This window comes from Schistocerca americana, chromosome 5 (assembly GCF_021461395.2).
Source record: "Schistocerca americana isolate TAMUIC-IGC-003095 chromosome 5, iqSchAmer2.1, whole genome shotgun sequence".
In the NCBI taxonomy this organism is placed as follows: domain Eukaryota; kingdom Metazoa; phylum Arthropoda; class Insecta; order Orthoptera; family Acrididae; genus Schistocerca; species Schistocerca americana.
The window spans coordinates 400,293,136-400,314,359 of NC_060123.1; the positions used below are offsets into that span (position 1 = coordinate 400,293,136).

Below are 21,224 nucleotides of genomic sequence, written 5' to 3' on the forward strand. Positions count from 1 at the left end.
TTTTTTCAAATGAAAACAAAAACTTAATGCTTTCCGCAAATCATCACTTTCTGTTAACATGATGAAAACATATGATGATGTTTATTTCATGACTTGATGTATATTAAATATCTTTGACAGATGTCATACCAACCAAACAAAAAAAAATTAAGGCTCGTTCACAACAAATGTTCCCTATCGACACATTTGTATCTTAACGCTCATTTCATACCGGTACATCTGGTATTCACAGATACATCATATGAATTCACAATTACGAATAATGACTACCATCAGCTGCAGAATGAAATGACGATAATGAAAGTCTGTGCATGACCAGGACTCGAACCCGGATTTCCCACTTATCGCGAGTGGTCGGCTTACCAGTTGGCTATCCGTGCACGATTCATGGCCAGACCCAAACTTCCGTATGTTGTCAACCATAAAACTATACTCACACATCCATTATGTGTATTCCTATACAGACCAGACTTTGTACTTGAAAGTCGCGTGTGTGTTATTCTGATGAAAATGCACTGCGGCGACCACAGCCATTACAAAACACATCACATAAATTCGCAATTGTAAATAAAGACTAACGTCGGCTGTAGAATGGAATGACTGCAATGAAAATCTGTGCCAGATTGGGACTTGAATGGGGATTTCCCACTTATCGTGAGCAGTTGCCTTACCATTTGGTGCACAACTCACGGCCAGACCCAAACTTCCATATGTTGTCAACCATACATCTACGATCTGTACTCACCCATCCATTATGTGTATTCCCGTACAGATCAGATATTGTACCTCAAGTAAAACATCTGATCTGTATGGGAATACACTTAATGTATGTGTGAGTACAGATCGTAGATGTATGGTTGACAACACGTGGAATTTTGGGTCTGGCCGTGAGTCGTGCACAGATAGCCAAATGTTAAGGCGACCGCTCGTGGTAAGTGGGAAATCCAGGTTCGAGTCCTGGTCCGGCATAGATTTTCTGTGAATAACACAGGCACTGGAATACTGTATTCACAAATAGGTTATACACAAATATAGTACTGGCAAATAAATTGCAGGAGGTAAAAAAAAAATATGCTTGACTGGAACAGTGTAAAAGAGTAGGGCTGACTTGGCTAAGAAAATATGAAATAAAATTAAAAAGAAGAAAAGTGATGTATGTATTTTCAAGAAAGAAGACGGGATGATGATATCATTACGGTAAAATAAGGGAAAGCTGCTGATGCTGAACACATGCAACAGGCTAACAAAAATCAGATGCAGCAAAGAATGCAAAGTGCTTGCATAACAACTGGAAAAAAAGGAAAAAAGAAATCAAATAAGAGTTCACACTTCCACTACTACATTCTAAACAATAAAGGAGGAATGTCTTAATGAAGTTCAAAGCAAAAAACCATAAGGAAGTGGCTTTGTATTGTCCACAGGTACTGCATAGCAGCTAAGAAGCAGGAAACTATACTTCATTACTGTTTTCCCTTGCCACGAAGACAAAAGAGTGTGTTACATCTAGCAACTGGAAGATGCTAGGTGGGCAAAAGAAACTGTACTTTACTGCAAAACATGTACACAAAATCCACGATTTTAGCCTAAAGACTGTCTGGATGTACCATATGTTGGAGAAATAGAAATAATAAAGAATCTTGAGGAACATTATTACGAACACAAGACATCTTCAAGCATACACAGTTGTCTTTGAGAACCCTTGGTTAATACAGAGTGCTGTATTTTTCTTGGAGTAAAACAAGACCACTTGTGGTTATAGACTGAAATGATCTCCACTTAAAAAAAAAAAAAAAAAATTAAAAGAAAGAAAGGGTCACATGAAACACACAGTTGTACTGGCACTCTACAGAATACTGTTGCTGGAAAAACAGACTCATCTCCTGTGTCTTTAATACAGAGCAAATGAACTGCATCAGGTACAGCAGCCTTTCCCCTATCAACCACCTTGTTGTTTGGAATTCCATGCTCACTCATTTTGATATCTGTTATTTTCACAAATTTTCAATGGCTCAAAATAGGAACTATGTGCATGTTCTTCAGTGAGGCTACTCTGAAATACTTTCAACGTATTATCTTACATACCAGTGCCTGCCTGCCTGCCTGCCTGCCTCCCTCCCTCACTACGCAAATGCATGTACATGAGGGTGCACAAATATCTGACAGAAGCACCTAATTTAGAAAACCTAGCTATAATGTCATCTTCATTATGTGCCTCCCTACATCTAAATGATAAAGGAAGGTAGAATCAGAAAATTAAAGAAGCATCAACAAAGGAGAGTAAGCACTCAAACTGCAATCAATACCTGTTGTGTATAACTTAGTTTTTAGAAGCCTATTAAAAGGACGTACTTTATTAATCTGCAATAATAATGTCACATTTCTTCACACAGCACAATAGCACTACAAAAACTATACCTTATTAATAAAAATTAACATTCTTACCTTGACTAGAAAATCAAACAGCCTTGCATATACACCTTTGGCTAAAGCATTTCTAGTATACACAGCCTGCTCCACATTCAACGTAACATCAATGGTATCTGACTGACTGCCCCACTTGCTATCAAAGCGTCGGCTTATTAACTTGTTATTTAGATGTCCTTGATCTACCTGGAACAGGTAGGCAGGGAAATCAAGATCTGAAACAGAATATGTAAAAAAACACTGGACATCAATAACCTCCCCACATTTGACAGAGAAGACAATGCAATGAATTCCACCAATGTATTAAGCCTAAACAAAAATTTTAGTAACCTTGGTACAAGACAATAAATACATTTATCAGAAGTCTTGACCTCCAGGATTACAATACGTCATAAGCAATATCTAAGAGTACTTTCTTCTTCCTGTTGGTTCAGTAAACCTCAAGTGAGAATTTGTGAATTATAACACCATGTTGCACTAGCTCAAAGTCTTTAAGTACATTACCACCTGTGACTAACTTCTTTTGGCTTAGTAACTACTAATTGAGAGTAACAATAACATATCTGTGGAAAAGCTATAATCTGATATAAATGCAATCCATAAGCATCCTTTTTCAAAACACATAACAGCACTAAAAAATTTGTATTTTATTTAAAATGTTTGAAGTCAGTATTAGAAAGCATGCAATGATATCAACAGTAAGTATACATGTCGCTGAAACAGCATGTGCATGCAGTACATGGTAGTGAAAAGTCTGCCAGTATCATTCATGGGGGAAGGTCACCTCTGCATCACTGATATGATCAGTCCTGATGAAAGAGTAAACTGCTGGTGCACATACAAGTATTTTGGAAAATGCCTTTCACCACACATGGGTGAACATGGGGCTCGTTATCAGACAACCCCTACATGTTCCCATGTTGAACCTTTCGTCTTCTCCAATTCTTCCCCCTCCCTTTCCTCCACCGTCCCTCAGGGCAGCCTCCAGAAGCTGCACCTAGCACCCCTATCCCGTCACCGCAATGTCCCTGCATGCTCCCAAAGACAGCACTAGCATCTTTGCCATACTTAACCTGCTATCCTTCCCCCTCTCTGCCCCTTGTCACCTCCTCACCCCCACGACTCATCCAAGCAGAGTGATGCTCATATCAGACACAGTCGGGCCTAAGTGGTTGGAAACTATCAGTCGTGTGTGTGAGTTGTTGCTGTTGCTGTTATTGTTGTGTAAATGTTTGAAAAAGAGCTTTGTCAGAAAGGTTAAATGTTTCCAGTATTCTTTTCACTGTGCCTGTCTGCAATTCAACACCTTCTCTATGTGGTGAATATGAACCTATACTTTCCATATTGCTGTTATTCCATCCCAGACTTTACATTGTTTGATTTTACAAAATTCTGCCAGTTAATGAATAATTTGATTCTTTCTAAGTCGCTGAAGACTTTCCTTCATGATGGGATTTATGGGGCACAGTGTGGGAATGAATGATTCAAAGGAAGGATGAATAGACTCATGCAGTGTTGAGCCATACTTCCTTTAATGACAGCACTGAGAGCTGACAATTAGCTTAGTAATTGGACTGGTGGGTATAATTACTATGTGTATTAAAAGCAAAATTTACTACAGAAAATTGCAGAATTTCAAAGGGACCAAATAATTAGCTATGCTACCTCTTGCCCTCACTGCAGAGGTGAATGACCTGCCCCTGCTTTTCAACTTTCCCTCACATCTCTCTGTCCCCTCCCTGAGGGAGGCACTAACAATTATCACAGCTAGACTTTTTTTCTATTTTTAAATACATTTATTGGTAGTACTGGGATTTTGAACTCCTGAAGGGAAATACTGGAAACCTAACTCTTACATGGCTTTGTCCATACACTGAAGTCAAACACGAGATGTAGAAGCCCAAAGATCACTGCAATTATGCCATGTACTGATGAAGAAGAAACCTGCATCTTATCATTACACTATTGAGTGTAAAAAAGATGTGATCCATTCTTAACTCATTTGTTGTTGTTGCTACTGTTGTTGTTTCCAGTATGGAGACTTGTCTGATGCAGCTCTCCACTAAAGTCTATTCTGTTCAAGTCTCTTCATCTACGAGTAACTGCTGAACCCAAAATCCATTTGAACCTGTTTACTACAATCTTGATCATGCAGTGCTTCATCAATGATTCATATTGATATTAATATGAACCAATACAGCTGCGTTAATATACATTACTTATGAAACAATCGGTTTCGTTCAATGGCCATCAACAAGTGTCATAATAAACTTACATTAATACAGCTGTGGTGGTTCGTATTAATATTAATTGTTTACTGTAGTTGGGTCTAAGGCTCCCTCTACTATTTTTGCCATGTACACTTCCCTCCTTTACCAAATTAACTATTTCTTGGTGTCTCAGGATATGTCTGTTAACTGAACTCTTCTTTCAATCAAATAGTGCCATCAAGCACTATTCTCCAAGATCTGATTCACTACCTCTTCATTAAGTACCCAACTTACCCATCTACTCTTCACCATTATTGTGTAGTACCACACTTCAAAAGTTTCTGTTCCCTTTCTCTGTGTGCTGTTTATCAACAAATACATTTATGTTCAATGCTAACACATCTATTTTTTCAAAGAAAAGTTTCTTGCTACTGCCATTCTACATTTTATATTCTCTTTAATCTACCATTTTAAGTTATTTTGGTATCAAACAGCAAGAAATCTACTACTTCCAGTGTCTTATTTACTAATCCAATACCCTCAGCATCATGTAACTTAATTCAACTACATTCCATTATCAGTGATTTTTTTTTATTGATTTTCATCTTATAACCTATTTTCAAGAGATGGCACATATTGTCCAACTGAGCTTTGAAATGCTTTGCCTCCATTAAAAGAACTACAATGTCGTCAGCAAACCTTCATTTCTTCTGCATGAATTTTAATTATTTTTCCTTAGTTTCCTTTAGTGCTTGTTCAAGGTACAGAAATAACACTGAGAGGAGATGACAACCCTGACTCCCCCTCTTCTCCACTTCTGCCTTCTTTTCATGCACCTAGATTCTTAGATCTGCAAAAGTTGTAAATAATCTTTTGCTCCCTGTATTTTCTCTCTGATACCTTCTACATTTCAGAGTATCTATTCCAATCAACATTCACAAAAGCCTTTTCTAAATCAACAAATGATGTAAATGTAGGTTTTCCTTTCTTCATTCTCTCTTCTAAGGCACGTTGTAGGGTAAGTGTCGCATTGCAGTTCCTACATTTGTCCATAACCCAAACCATTCTTGCACCAGGTCAGCTTCTGCTGGAGGTTCCACTCTTCTGTAAATAGTTCGTGTCAGTATTTTGCAATAATGGCTTATGGAATTGATGGTTTAGTAATATTCACACCTGTCAGGACCTGCTTCTTTGGAATCTGAATTATTACATTCTTCTTGAAGTCGGAGGATATTTCATATGTCATACATCCTGCATACTGGGTGGGGTAGTTCTGTAATGGATGGTTCTCTGAAGGATCCTAATAATTCTGAGGGAATGTCATTTACTTCAGGAGCTCTGTTTCAGTTTTGATCTTTCAGTGCTCTGTCAAATTATTCTCAAAGCATTAAATATATTATTTACGATGTGAGGTTTCATGTTTCAGCACATTAAGCTGTTTTTCCTTATCATATTAAAACCTATTATAGTGCGAACGTATATGAATATACTATAACACTGTGTGATGTTTTCTGCCATGACATATATGAACTTTGCTGGATCAGTTACATAACAGAAATCTATACCAAACAGATAACATTTTTTGTAAATACCATACCAAGTAGTAGTTGCTTCTGGTGACTTCTTGACAAGTTGGAGCTTATGGGCACTCAATGGCATTTCTTGACAAGTTTTATTGGCAAAGTGTTGAAATTTATTAATTGCTCATTTGTATTTTTGTCCTCTGCCAGTCTGCATGATGATCAACTAAACGTGAACCACACAAAAAATACAGTTTTTACCACCGCTGAGACATGTTCACAGAAATTCATTAAGCTGTAAAGGACCACAATTCCAATTTATTTTTCCTTTTTTCCTTTCCCTTCTTTCATGACTCTTAAATTATATGTTTGCAGTAGTTAAATTGTGTTTTGCGCAAAATTCTAACAGATCATTCATTCTTCTATTCTTTCACCCAGACCATTATCTCCTACTGTCTCTACCACTGTCCCCTCTCTCCACTATTGTTTCCAGTTGCCTCGTCACCAGTTTCCATATCCAATAATGTAGAAAACAATTCCTTTAGTCCCACCACACTTTTTTTATATCTTACTCACCTATGGAGCTAAAAGACATGCACTTTTACTACTCCAGAGGATCATTGTTTCTTGTATATATTTTCTATGATAATCCTTTCACTGTGCTGTGTGACCTCAAGCTTCCCTGCTGGATCAGTTGTTTGTATTGCTCTTGGGTGTCCAGCCTGCTGCAATCACTTAAGAAACACAATATTTCTACAGCTTACCTTGTCATCATTTCAGGTGGTATCTGAAGAATGAACATCTTTGGTACATCATGCCTCCTTTACACTCTTCTTGCTCCCCACATTTTCCCTCACTACCTGGTCACAGGCCTCATCTGATGGAGTGGTGGGGAGACATGACCACAGAATAATGGATGCAAACTCCAGGCCCTCAGTGCTTCTCGCTGTTGACTGATGTTGTGACTTCAGATGTCTGAGCATCAAGTCCAACGCTCCATCGTGAAATGACAGTCTCTATTGATCACTCTTATTTCAACAGCCTCCTTTACAACACAATCCCATAATGACAAGCTCTGTCACAACACATCCATTTGTTTATATTTCATTGCTTTCCCTGCAGCTATGCAGTGTCCTGCAATGACAGATTTTTTTGGATGCTTGTGTTCAGTGTACCTCCTATGCTCCTGGCATCTTTTTTCAATTGTCAGTACAGTCTGCCCAAAGTACGCCTTACCACATTTGCAGGACATACGGTACATATTCAGTTTATGACACCCCAATTTATCTTTCATTACATCTAACACAGCATGTATTTTTGAAGATGGATGGAAAATGCATTTAATGTTATGTTGAACCAAGATACTGCCTATCTTGTTCAATACCTGGTCAGTGTTCGGCAGATATGCCATTGTCTTATTCTTCAGTCATAGTAGTCTATTTAGTGGACCTGCATCTTCTGCCTGAAAGCAAGTCAGATTTTCCTCCTGTCACAAGCATTCTTTTTGAATATCTTCTTAAGGTAGTTGAGGTCCATTAGTAGGCTTTCTTCATCCGATATTGTATGGGCCATGTGGAACAGCGTATGTGTAGCACATCCTCACATGATGAAGGATCATAGCAGCTGGAGGTTTAGAAATACCAGTAAGCGTAAGTGACTTTCCGGTCTCATAATGCCACTGCCTTGTGCTCCAATAGGGCATCCAAAAAGGGGAGTTTGCAATTCTCTTCCACCTCCACGGTGATCTGATACTGTGGTGTAGGGAGTTCAGATGTGGGAAAACTCGTGAAGCTTTTCACTCCCATGTTGCCACATCACAAATGTGTAATCAATGTGCAATCTTCAGTGCAGGCTTTCTCTTCAAAATCCATCATGAACAGGTCCGGTACAACAGGTGACTAAAAGCACCCCATGGCAACACCATCCTTTTGTTTATAACTGTCACTACTGAGCAGCAAGAATATAACGTGAGGGTGAATTTGAAGAGAGTTGTCACTGTGGGGCTGAATTTCTCCCTGATCAACTTACGAGAATCATAACACGGTGCTCTGGTAGAAAGGGTGGCCAAATCAAAGATCATCATAAGGTTCTTCTTACAAAGGCACTGTTCTTGCAGCCATTGAATAAAATAGACATGAATATTAAATACAATATTTGGAACGAAAGAGAAGCTCCATGTACTGAAAATGGGATTGCAATGCTAACACACACAAAAATAAAAAAATGAAGACAGCTAAACCTCCAATTTTCATTTTTTCCCCTCTCTGCTCATCAGAGAAAATGACAAAAATAGGAGCAGAAAAAAGAACAAGTGGGCTTTTTGGCCATTATAAGGAAGAAAACATCAATGCAAATTGAATCAGAAAAATATTGAAACACAGCAAACTAACAGCTGAGATTCCAATTTTAGAGTAAAAAAAGTACTAGTAAGTTGATGGTAATTTGAACACCACAGATGAATGGTAATCTGAAAATAAATTGCAAAATGCAAGTGGAAAACAAAGGTAAATGAAAGGGGAAAACTCGCAGCACTATTGTGTTGACAATGGCATCAAGTGGAGCATTGATCTTTCAAGGGCAATCGATATCTGAAAATGCTCCCATTGGAAGAGTGAAATTAGTATTGGGGCAGAGGACCATCAGGGAAATAAGAGTGGATAAGTGTGTGTGTGTGTGGGGGGGGGGGGGGGGGGGGGGGGGGGTGTGGAATACGAAAAAGAGAATATTAAAAAGATAATACTTGAAAAGGAGAAATACTTGCTGAAAATAACAAAATAGAACAGAAATAGAGAAAGGTGGAATGCTAAAACCAACAATGAATTTTATAGCACATGAACCAAATGTTATGATGGAGAAGAAAAGAAAGACACGAGTAAGAGTTTAGTTGGGGACAGCTGGATGGAATGGGGCAAGAAAAGAAAGGAGTAAGGGGGAGGTGGCACATGGAATACAAGGGCTAACGAAGGCTGAGACCATATGAGTGATGAAAATGAAGGATATAGTAAAACCTGATTTAAAACTCGCTAATGAAATCCCACTTTTAACGAATATTTCCATCAGTCCCAGCGAAACTCCCATAACAGCAATGTTATTTCTCCCTGCTTTTAACGCGTCCTACTTTAAGAAAAAGTCCACTTTTAAGGAACAAACATGAAACTTTTGCAAACTGAAATCCTTTCCTTATGTAATTCATAACATGCTGCTGAGAGATTCTGATTTGTTTTCACTTCACACAGGTCGAAATTTTTGTTATGGAATGCAGAAAATGGTAATTGATTCAACATGCTGATGAGTGCCTACATTGTAGTAAATTTCTTGACTTCCCTTTTACTGATACCAACAGATGTGTTGAAAGAACTGAGATCAATTTTCATGCAGTTTAGGTCATGCAAGACCGAGAAAGACACAAGACCGAGAAAGACAGGCCACATTGCATATATTACAGCACATGACACTACAGGTTTTCTGAGTGCCAGGAGACGTCCCCAATGCGGAGCAAATAACTATTTCAGACAACTTTAATAATTCTTAATTGTGTGTTTAAAAGTATGTACGCTTCCAATAGCACACAACGAAGTTAAGACCTTCAGTGGGTACCTTTCCACTGAGGTACTGATCTCCTGGGGGCTCTGCATGGAGCCAAGCATTCGCAAAATATGGTGGGCAAGGTGACTAATGTGATGTCACAAGTTCATTACAGGGCCCATATTTCTCATGGGCCCCAGGTCCCATGATCTGACACCACGAATATGAAATGCAAAAAGCGTAGTTGTTTGGTTACTGAATTGTCTACATTATCACCTTAATTTTTGTGGAGTTATGGCCTGCAAGTGTATAGGAAATTTACAGTTCAGCAAAAGCTGACAATGACAATCTTAAATGAATCTTTCCAATAAGACAAAGAAATACGATTCTACATGTGACGTATATTCAAAAATAAGTGAGTGCTCTTAAATGTCAAAGCTAACGATTGCTGTGGATCCAAAAAGGAACATCATTCATATGCCCACATTCAATGAGGTGGAAAATATCCTAAAGTAATTTCAAGGACTGAGAAGTGGGAGAATTCCTATAAGAGGAACCATACAGCAAGAGAAGTCATGAAATTGTTCTGAACATCAGCATTGAAAATTTCTGTGCATCGAAGAGCTGGTTGAATTGATATAAAAAACACCATAAGCTGTCATTTCAAAGTATAAGTGCTGAAAGTGAGACCCTGGTCACAGGAAATGTGAACTACTGGAAGAATATCATATTTCCATGACTGATACAGGGTAACAGCCCACGTCCATTTTGAACACTGATCAAATGGTGTCTTTTATAATTTACTTCCTGCAAAATCATATTCTTAAGTGAGAAAAATGGCACAGAGGTAAAAAATTACAGAAAGGATGACGACACTATTGTGCATAAATAGTGATGGTACTGAAAAGTCCCACCACTGTTAATTCCCAGATCTTTCCAAAAAAAAAAAAAAGCACTTCTTTGTACTTACGAGTACAACAATAGTCCCTGGAGATGTCAGAAAGCTTAATGACTTTTTCTGTTGTTTAGATGCCAAGGAGGGTGCAGCAGGAAGCAAAATTGTACTAGTTATTGATATATGCACCGTACATACCAAGGAGACAAAATTTCAGAATAAGTATATGTTGTGTTCCTTCCTCCAAACTGCCCAGGTCATCTTCAGCCTCTGAACTTATGCATAAAACACTCTGTTAAATCCAAATACAGAGAAGCATTTGGGTATAAGTCAGTTTCATTCTTTGAGAGGAAGAAACTGATGAGACTCAGCGCTGTACAGGTTATGCATATGTTTGTTGTCGCCTGGAATTCTGTAACACAACAGAATGTGTTAAATTGTTTCACATTAGTTGCTGTTGAAGACAACAGTCTTCCAGATGAAAAATAGATTAGAGAAATTGGTATTTCTGAAAATACAACATTCCAGGACATTTTTTGTTGCGATAATGACATCCTGACTTCCCCACCCACGACTGATGCAAGTAAAATGCTTATGAGGAATACAGGTAGGAGCAGGCAATGGCACTGATGAAGAAGAAGAAGAAGAAAAGGGGAGAGCAATGCATCCAGTTTCGTTGCTGATGTACAAGGAACTGATACTGTCAGGAATTACTTTTCCTCTTATAATGTAGATTAATCAGTTCTAACTAATATCAACCAGCTGGAGCAACAACTTCTTTCACTAAAATATGCTGGAAGGACAAAATAAACCAGACTTATTGATTTTTTAAAAATAAAATATATGTTCTGTGAAAAGTGTAATATTTATATACTTGCTGCATTTAAATTTATAGCACAGAATAGTGCTGATGTTGTGATTAAAAAGCACTTGTATCACCTAAGCAAGATTGATTTACGATTCTGGGTCACTCCTCCTGTGTACCAGGCAAAATCCCTATTTACGGAAAAATATTTGGGTCCCCAAAGATTATTTAAAAAGGAGTTTCACTGTATTTTGCAAGAAGCATTTTCACCTGTGCAATGTAGAAAACCTGTTGTTGGGAAGAAAATATTTTTAATCACTATGAAACTCTACGGGTATGAGCAAAACAAATTATAAGGTTAGGTTAGTGGTGTTTAACGTCCCATCCACAACGAGGTCATTAGATACGGAGCGCAAGCTCGGGTTAGGGAAGGATGGGGAAGGAAATCGGCCGTGCCCTTTCAAAGGAACCGTCCTGACATTTGCCTGAAACGATTTAGGGAAATCACGGAAAACCTAAATCAGGATGGCCGGAGATGGGATTGAACCAAACAAATTATAAAGTAGTGCAAAATACCATAAGGGTGGCATTCCCTCAGCAATGCATTACTATAACAATTACCAAATTCCCTACACACATTCCCACTTCAAATGTGAATAGATTAGCAAAGTTTCATTCTTTTCAACTATGGCACATCTGTTGAAAATCAGCAAATTTTCCTACCTAATGTTAGACACAGTTTAAAATTATCATTCATTGCTCTATGCACTGCTGTTGCAACATATTTTTGAGGAGACCAACACAACAACAACAGATAAATAGTCGAACAGTCCATAGGTGTACTGCCAGTCCATAGTGTCCGACGGGCACAATATTTCGGCGATCAGACATGTCGCCATCATCAGGTGCCCTCAGGAGCTCAGTTCGTCAGCGCACCTGACGATGGCGATATGTCTAATCACCAAAATACTGTGCCTGTTTGACACTATGGACAGGCAGTACACCTGTGGACTGTTCGAGCAAGAAATATGCCGGGAGACACTGAAGAATCACAACATATAAATGGACTACGAAAGCAGAACGTCTCAATACTCACATCTGTTATCAGAAACTTGTGCATAATTCCCTCGTTCTTCAAACATAATATTCCCTAGATGAAGAACACCAGCCACAACACGAAAAACATCAGTTTGGAGGTTTTCTGCCATGCCCATTACACTCATTGCTGAAAAAAAATTGCTTATTTCTGAATTCTGATACAACAGGGAGAGCCAATTAACATTATTTTGCTACATCATTAGCAAAGGAAAATATGAGTTAAAGCCACCACATGTCATACAGAGCAAGTAAAGGACAGAGGACATGTAAGTGAAAAAGTCACAATTATTGTAATCAGATATCAGGAGTTCTTGCAGTTCTGATGAAATTAAATTCAGTGGCTATTCTACAACACCCTCTTTACTTTTTTATGTGCCAGTTCACTGGTTCCTCTGAAAAGTGAAATGACATTTTTGCTCATGCCATTTTTTCATCTTCCACCCATGATTGCAAATCATAATATTACATAATTAACAGTGAATACAAAATAGAAATAATTTTACATTTTGAAAGTTGTATGTAGAATGTGCAAAATAAACAAAATTAAAAATTCTTACACTGAAAATACACTCTTTCCCGTCAACTGCTCTCTGATATGTTACACCCCTTCATTTATCACACTAGAGCACCAGAGGAGTGGAGAAGGAGGGTGATAGGCAAGAGTAGAACAAGAAGGCAATAAGAGTATATTCATTTGTGAATCACAAACCCAGGGTGGCTACTCAAACTTGGGGAAAAAATAATATATTTCCTGAGAATTCCTGGTGTGAGGAGGAAGATGGTGCAAGAAGATCCTGATAAATTAATAGGGCGGGGGGGGGGGGGGGGGGTGCAGCACGTGACAATAATGACTTTTCTCTTTTCTCTCAGTTGAGCCATATCTCAGCCATAAGCAGTGGTTTAGATGCAGTTTTTAAACATCCATGACTTATTTGGAATAATATTCATATAATTAACACTCTTTCAAATATTACGTATTTTAAAGTTTGTGATTTATAAAACTCAAAATTATTCAAGTTCAATGCAAGGTTAAAAATGCAGAATTCCTTAGGATTTCACCTAATTCCTCAAATTCTCCAAGATTTCCGTTATTTTTCGAGGTAAAGTGTAATTCCCTGAGAATCCCAAGATTTCCAGAAGAATCGTCACCCCAGCAACAGAGCTGAGAGCCCAAATGGTCATATGGATAGAAAAGAGTGAATGTAAACAAAACATCAGGCTTAATACATGACATTGAAAGTATATCCTATATCAAAATGTGTACATCTGAGTAGAAATGCTAGGAAAAAAAGTATGTGCAAAACAGCCCATCAGAAAACTTATCCAACAAAGAGTGGCCAAAACACCATAATATAATGGTACAGAAAACATACCTCCTCATTCTGATGAAGTACTGCCAATTTCTGCCCATATTCTCAATATATTGTAAATACAGGAAAACAACAAACAATAAGGAGAATTTTAGGCATCGTAGAATATGAGGAGCTTCTAACCCTGGGCATTAAGTTGCTTGATACTCAACATGCGGCTGTTAGTGTCCACACAAAATTGTTATTGGGTGAGTGAGTTTAAAACTTGTTAAGAACACTACCATTCAACGTGTGAAAGGATCAGTGACAATCGTGAGATAAAATATTTTCTCAATAAAACATCCAACAGTAATAGTATAAAAAATCTATGCCTAATATTAATTGAAGTCTTCCACTGAATTTTTCTTTTGTATGTGAAGGCTAATCTCAGGAACTAGTTTGGGAATTTTCATACAGTTTTTGTTAATAGACAGAATGATTCATGAGGAAGGTTTTTGTATATAACTGTCCGCTACACCAGACAAGTCATCGGCCATAGGTACTTAGTGCTACCCATACGAAGCTTGATAGGTCATCACTGGAATATAAAATACAGGGTATATCTGTAGCCAAGCAATTAAATGTCCCCTCTTCAGCATACAAAATATACTCAAATAAATAAGGTGCAATGCACTACCAAAGCCCTATGTGTCACAATCTGAAGAAATTTCATGTTGTACCAGGGACGCATTGTTATGAAGTGCAGAGGAGAACAAGCATAACTTCTTATAACAAGGGTCCGCAGCCAATACGAATTGTTTAAAAGATGTCATTTTCACTTATGGCTGTAGATGTTTTTATTCTACTATTTAAATTTTGGCATTACGCCACCGTCAAGCATTTGATCCCTAGACACAAACAGGGGGAAAATGCATGCAATGCTTGACAATGGTCTAATGCTGAAATTGCAATAGCAGATTACAAACTTCTAATGCCATAAGTGAAAAGACATCCTCTAAGCGGAGCGAAAATAGCTTTGACAATGGAGTTAACCACAGTCAGTCAATCAATTTAAAAATTTGAAGTGTCATCTCATTTGATCTTCAGACCTTCTCTTTCCCAAAAATATCCACGACTATATTCAGCAATGACACCACTGAATGCGAAAAGATTTCAGAGAACATTATTACATTTTTTTCACAAGCCTGTTTGACTACTGCATCATTGGTCACATTTCAATGTGTTACAATACCCATCCAAATTTCTCTGTTTACATTTGTTTCACAGTAAGGAGCGGGATTCCTGGACAGCCTTCTCTGCTGAGACTAGTCCCCTGATACTGGGGAGAGCAATGAGTCTCAACAGATGAGGAAAGCTTTTGTACTGACACTTCTCATGTACTTGTCACTTGTGAGAACTTCAAAAAAAGCCCAGCTTCAAGGACAAGGCCTTCTGCTGGTAAACAAATCCTGAGAACATTATCTGGGAAGGAACTGAACAGTCAACTGAGTCCCCTCACTTGGAGCCATGTATGTAAATTATGGCATCTTCATGGCTTTTGTTCAGACAGGCTCCAACTGATGTCATACACCAGTTTGTTAGTGTGAAAGAGATTTAGATCCATTGCTTCATATCAGATATAAGACATCATTCAAAGCTATGGACAGTAGCTCAAAACACGGTAAACTGATTTCACACAGCGATTAGTTATGGTCAATAGTTTCTGGAATACAAAGGATTGTTGTTACTGATTTACTTACAAGGTTGAACTCATAAATGATTAAAATGAAGCTTATCTTATTGGTCAACAGGAATCAAAAAATATGGGAAGAGTTTGGAAAGCATAGGAAAGTATTTATGTCTTCTGGACAATGCACTTGCCCACAACTGAGAAACTGAGTATGAACTATTAGTTGGAGCAGTTAAGGAAGTTCAATTCCAGACAACTTTCACACCTGTAACTTGGCAATATAAAACCATCAGTATCAGGCTGAGATTGTATTTTTAGCTCATCAAGTGCACGTCCTAATAATGCACAGAAACTGCAATACAATTAAATATTGACAGCACAGTAAAAATTTCTCTCCATACACAGATGTACCATCACGCCAAATTGTAAATGAGTTCACATGTTACAACCACTAATGTGTATGAACAACAAAGTAAAATTTTTAAAAAATGACAAAATTTCCAAATGCTGAATAGCTGGCATACACAAACCAAAAGTATAATGATAATTTCAGCACACATTCTGCCAAGCACCCAAGAAATTGTACTGCCTAATCACAAAGAACTGGAAGAAAGTCTTAGTAGCACATGCCTTTCAATGTTTCCTGGAAATCATGAGCATCATTCGTTCCATCAACTTTATGGTTCCCACCATAGCTGAGGTATGTGTAGTAGTCTAATGACTCCAGTCCAAAATCACCTGCAAAAGAAGAGAAAATTCGTGAATGCATTTTGTCTGTGATCTCAAAATACACTTTTACATATCAGTCATTTCTTTGCTTCTAAGAACTGCATTAACTCGAGAGAGAAGATCTGTCAATTCCAGCACTTTTCTTAAGCCATTTATGGTAACCGCAGGAAATCTAATCTGGATGGTTGTACAGGGATTTGTACTGCCAACTCCCATTGTAAGTAGATCACTTTGCTCAGTTACATCTTAAGATCTTTCAAGTGGGGTAGGGGGGTAGGGTTTGAATGAAGGCAGATGAATAGAGGAAGGGATGCTGGAGGGGGGGGGGGGGGGAAGGGCAATGGAGTGGAGGACGAGTGGATGAGGAATTGAGAAACAGATGAGGGGCAAGGAGAATGGCGCAGGCAGAAGGAATGGAGAGTTGCAAGGGCATGGGAATGGATGACAGCTTGGGGAGTGGGGGGGGGGGGGGAGTGGAGGACTGGAGGGGGGTGAGGGCAGAGAAATAGAAGACTGGCCAGAGACAAGAGGACAGGGAAATGTTTGGCATAGCAATAGATCCACATCAAAAGATGAAGCATTGTGGAGCAAATGAGCATCCTATTTTACACTGGTAAAATTAGCAGTGTATCCATGATATTCATGCATATGACTTTTGTCACTGTAGACTATGCCTGCAGGAATCTACCATGTCACCTGAACCTCACATGGTCACACAATGCAGGCTTCCTCGGCTGGTATTTGCACCCTGGGTGATTTCTGTTTTACGGGCATTAGGCCATGGTTCAACCCGCATTTCTGTACCTAACATTTCGTCTCCTAATGCACATCACCAGAAGCTATTAACACTCAGATGTGAGTTTCAAAGTTAAACAAGCTCAGCACGCCAAACTGTCAATTTGTAACATCGTCAGACTGTTGCATAAGATCACAGAATTGTTTGACATGTGATTTGGATAAGAGATGGCATTGTTTGCTTTGTTTAGCACTAAAGCATACAACTTGGCTAATTTCAATACTCCTCCTTTTCTGTTAAAGTTGTTTTTTGCTTTTGAATTTCTGTGTCCTCTCTGTACATTCTAGCACAGTAATGAGAGGATATTGACTAAACCATAGAATTTGCAGTGTTCCTGGAAACAGTACTATTAGAGATTTATCCACGTTTCCCAGCCGACAATTACTCGTGTTCCTTACGCCAGGTGTTAACACTCCTTTTTGTGGTTACTATGTACACTTGAGACCACATGCAAGGATTTTTATATATTTCTGTTGTGGTTGAGTGGGAGGTATAGGTCCTTTGCAGTGTTCAAGTAATCACAGGCCTTTGTTGTTGGTTTGAACACTGTGGCATATTGTGTCTTCTTACAAGGGAACCTCCCCAACGTACCCCCTCAGATTTAGTTATAAGTTGGCACAGTGGATAGGCCTTGAAAAACTGAACACAGATCAATCGAGTAAACAGGAATAAGCTGTGTGGAACTATGAAAAAAATAAGCAAAATATACAAACTGAGTAGTCCATGCACAAGATAGGCAACATCAAGGACAGCGTGAGCTCAAGAGCACCGTGGTCCCGTGGTTTGGACTACTCATTTTGTATATTTTGCTTATTTTTTTCATAGTTCCATACAACTTCTTCCTGTTTTCTTGATTGATCTGTGTTCAGTTTTTCAAGGCCTATCCACTGTACCAATTTATAACTAAATCTGAGGGGCGTGCGATGGGGAGGTTCCCTTATTAGTACTCTGCTGGTGCTGTCTGTGACTTACATGAACAGGAGGAAAACTTCCCCTTTAGTTGTTTTGGAGGAAAACTTCCCCTTACTAGTATTATTTATTTTTTTTTTTTTCATTAGAAACCCCACACCTTTTAGTATATGGGGCCTTATTCACCTCTCTGAGTCGCCGTTTCTTCTGAACATAGTTCTTAAGTGATCAAGCTCTTTCTCCATGGATTGCCATTCGCAGATTCTTTTAGCATGATTCACCAATGTTTTGATCACCCCTCTTTTCTAATTGGGATAGTAATTTGGAATTTTTGTGAATATGTATACTGGGTGAGTCACCTAAAATTAACACTGGAAACACCTCCCAAACCACAACAAACGCTGCATAACCAATTCTGCAGACTGAAAGTGGGGAGAGGGGCTGGTGTAATTGGTTAATACAAACCATTGAGAAATGCACAGAAATATGATTTTCAACATGTACTTACGTTTTTTAATGAAAACCTGTTATTATTTATAGCACAACTGAAAATAGAAAAAAAACCTTAATTAATGCCCTTTGTTTCATTGTAAAATGTTAATTACATTAAGAGTAATTGTAACATAAAGCTGACACTTGAATAACTCCTCAGCAGTTCAGTCATTTGTATCAGAGAGAACTGAATTAATTAGAGATACGAAAAGAGGAGTGGTGTAAAGTAAGTGCGGAAGAGACATGAACAGCACGTTATGTCCACATGCGAACATTTTTATTAGTCTTTTTTTCTGAAGAATACTATAGGGCACTGATTTGTTAGAAGAAAATGTACATTAACATGAGAATGTAGTTAAACTTACAAATTTGTTTTTTGTTTTCAATTACAGGATGTGAAAGAGTGTGTCCTTGCATTTAAGCCAATAAATGTTAAAAGTTGTGCCCATCACTTGCTGCACACATCTGCAATCTACTGCTTAGTCCACATCTTACACAACGCAGTACATCTGTGTAATATTGCCACAGGCTGCCGCAATACGACGTTTCATATCCTCTAGGGTTGTAGGCAATCACGGTACATGTTCTCCTTTAACATATCTCATACAAAGAAGTCTAAAGGTGTAAGATCAGAAGAACAGGCTGGCCAATTTATGCATCCGCCACGTTCTATGAAATGCCCAGCAAACATTCTGTCAAAGGTCAGCCTAGTGTTCATCACAGAATATGCAGGAGCACCATCATGTTGATACCACATATGCCTATGCATTTCCAGCAGGACATTTTCTAGCAATGTTGGCAGATCATTTTGTAGAAACTCTGTGTATTTTGCAGCTGTTTGGGTGCCTTCAAGGAAGTGAGAGTCAATGAGATGGTCGCCAATTACTCCGCACCATACATTTACATTCCACGGTCACTGTCACTCTACCTGTCAAAGGCAGCGAGGATTGTCCACAGACCAGTAATGCATGTTTCGTAAATTCACTGCACCATGGCTTGTGAAACCTGCTTCATCGGTGAATAGGTAGAACTGCAACGCATTCTCTGTTAATACCCACTGACAGAAATTCACTAGATTATTAAAGTCATCTCAATGTAATTGCTGATGCAGCGACACATGATACGGGTGAAATTTGTAACAATGAAGTATGAACATTGCACTACTTTGACTCATCGCACTGCCTCTAGCGATGTCACATGAACTCTTGTGGATTCACGGCAACAGCAGCTAACACACAAACTGCACCTGCTTCTCCTATGATGGGTTTGTTATGGACCCGTTTGCGTGTTACAACCATACCTGTTGCATACAACTACGTGTAGATGTTTTCAAATGTGCAGCGCGTTGGATGATTTCTGTTCAGGTACCTTTCTGCATACAACCTGCAGGCTACAACTGCATTTTGTCTACCAGGCTGTATACGCGGACAAGGAAAAACAAAATCCCGGATTTTTCCCGATTTTCCCAGTTAAAAATATACTTTCTCCCGGGTGAAAACACACTTTTTCCGTGTTAAGTGACAGTATTTTTTCCCTCGGAACTGCAAAACTTCTCAATCCTTTGAATGGTTACTGTTTTATACAAGGGCGTAGAATTTCCCGGCACTTTAGAAAACGAAACTCAGGGAAAAAGACACGTTTTGTAAATATGCAGCAACACTTACACTGTACATGATGTGCAGCAACATGTACATTGCATATTTTCGTACTTTGAAAGTATACATTGGAATTCCACCAAACACCGCATGTTACTTTCCGAATCATTGAAATCGAGACTGTGATGCGCTTTTGTAAGCCAGTCATAGCTCATGTCACGTGATCTTGCCAGCTGATGACAGCAGATATTCAGAGCTTAGGACACCTGATGTAGTCAGCCAACAGCAACATCACTGTTAAGTAGCACAGACACAAAAACAGGGAAAGTTAATAGCTTAAATTAATATACATGGTGTTGCTACAACAAAAGCAAAGCTTTCACGTATAATATTGGTCTTTAAGGTTTAATAAGCTGCAAGAGAAGCTAAGCTTTCGCATATAATGTTGATCTTTTTTGCGTGTGTGACACTTTAAGATGTATCACACACACGTGCCAGTAAAATTTTTAATAATGACATAAATGTCTAGCTTCAGGATTCGAAATTCTTCTAAATGGCTCATCATCAAAGTGTTGATTTTTAAATGAGAGTCAAATGCTCTGTGATTTAAGAAGTTCATGGTACATTCTCGCACATACACTCCTGGAAATTGAAATAAGAACACCATGAATTCATTGTCCCAGGAAGGGGAAACTTTATTGACACATTCCTGGGGTCAGATACATCACATGATCACACTGACAGAACCACAGGCACATAGACACAGGCAACAGAGCATGCACAATGTCGGCACTAGTACAGTGTATATCCACCTTTCGCAGCAATGCAGGCTGCTATTCTCCCATGGAGACGATCGTAGAGATGCTGGATGTAGTCCTGTGGAACGGCTTGCCAAGCCATTTCCACCTGGCGCCTCAGTTGGACCAGCATTCGTGCTGGACGTGCAGACCGCGTGAGACAACGCTTTGTCCAGTCCCAAACATGCTCAATGGGGGACAGATCCGGAGATCTTGCTGGCCAGGGTAGTTGACTTACACCTTCTAGAGCACATTGGGTGGCACGGGATACATGCGGACGTGCATTGTCCTGTTGGAACAGCAAGTTCCCTTGCCGGTCTAGGAATGGTAGAACGATGGGTTCGATGACGGTTTGGATGTACCGTGCACTATTCAGTGTCCCCTCGACGATCACCAGTGGTGTACGGCCAGCGTAGGAGATCGCTCCCCACACCATGATGCCGGGTGTTG

At 38.9% G+C, this 21,224-nt stretch overlaps 1 protein-coding gene across 2 annotated transcripts in view; it reads right to left on the reverse strand.

The window, feature by feature from the left end:
* Positions 1 to 21,224, reverse strand: part of LOC124615360 (unconventional myosin-Ie-like) — a 384,348-nt gene that overhangs the window by 298,188 nt on the left and 64,936 nt on the right. For both annotated transcript variants that reach the window (XM_047143176.1, XM_047143175.1), the window contains 3 exons: positions 16,087 to 16,194; positions 12,476 to 12,604; positions 2,443 to 2,639 (listed from right to left, as the gene is read on the reverse strand). In XM_047143176.1, coding sequence (XP_046999132.1) covers positions 2,443 to 2,639; positions 12,476 to 12,604; positions 16,087 to 16,194 — 434 coding nt within the window. The remainder of the gene's footprint in view (positions 1 to 2,442; positions 2,640 to 12,475; positions 12,605 to 16,086; positions 16,195 to 21,224) is intronic.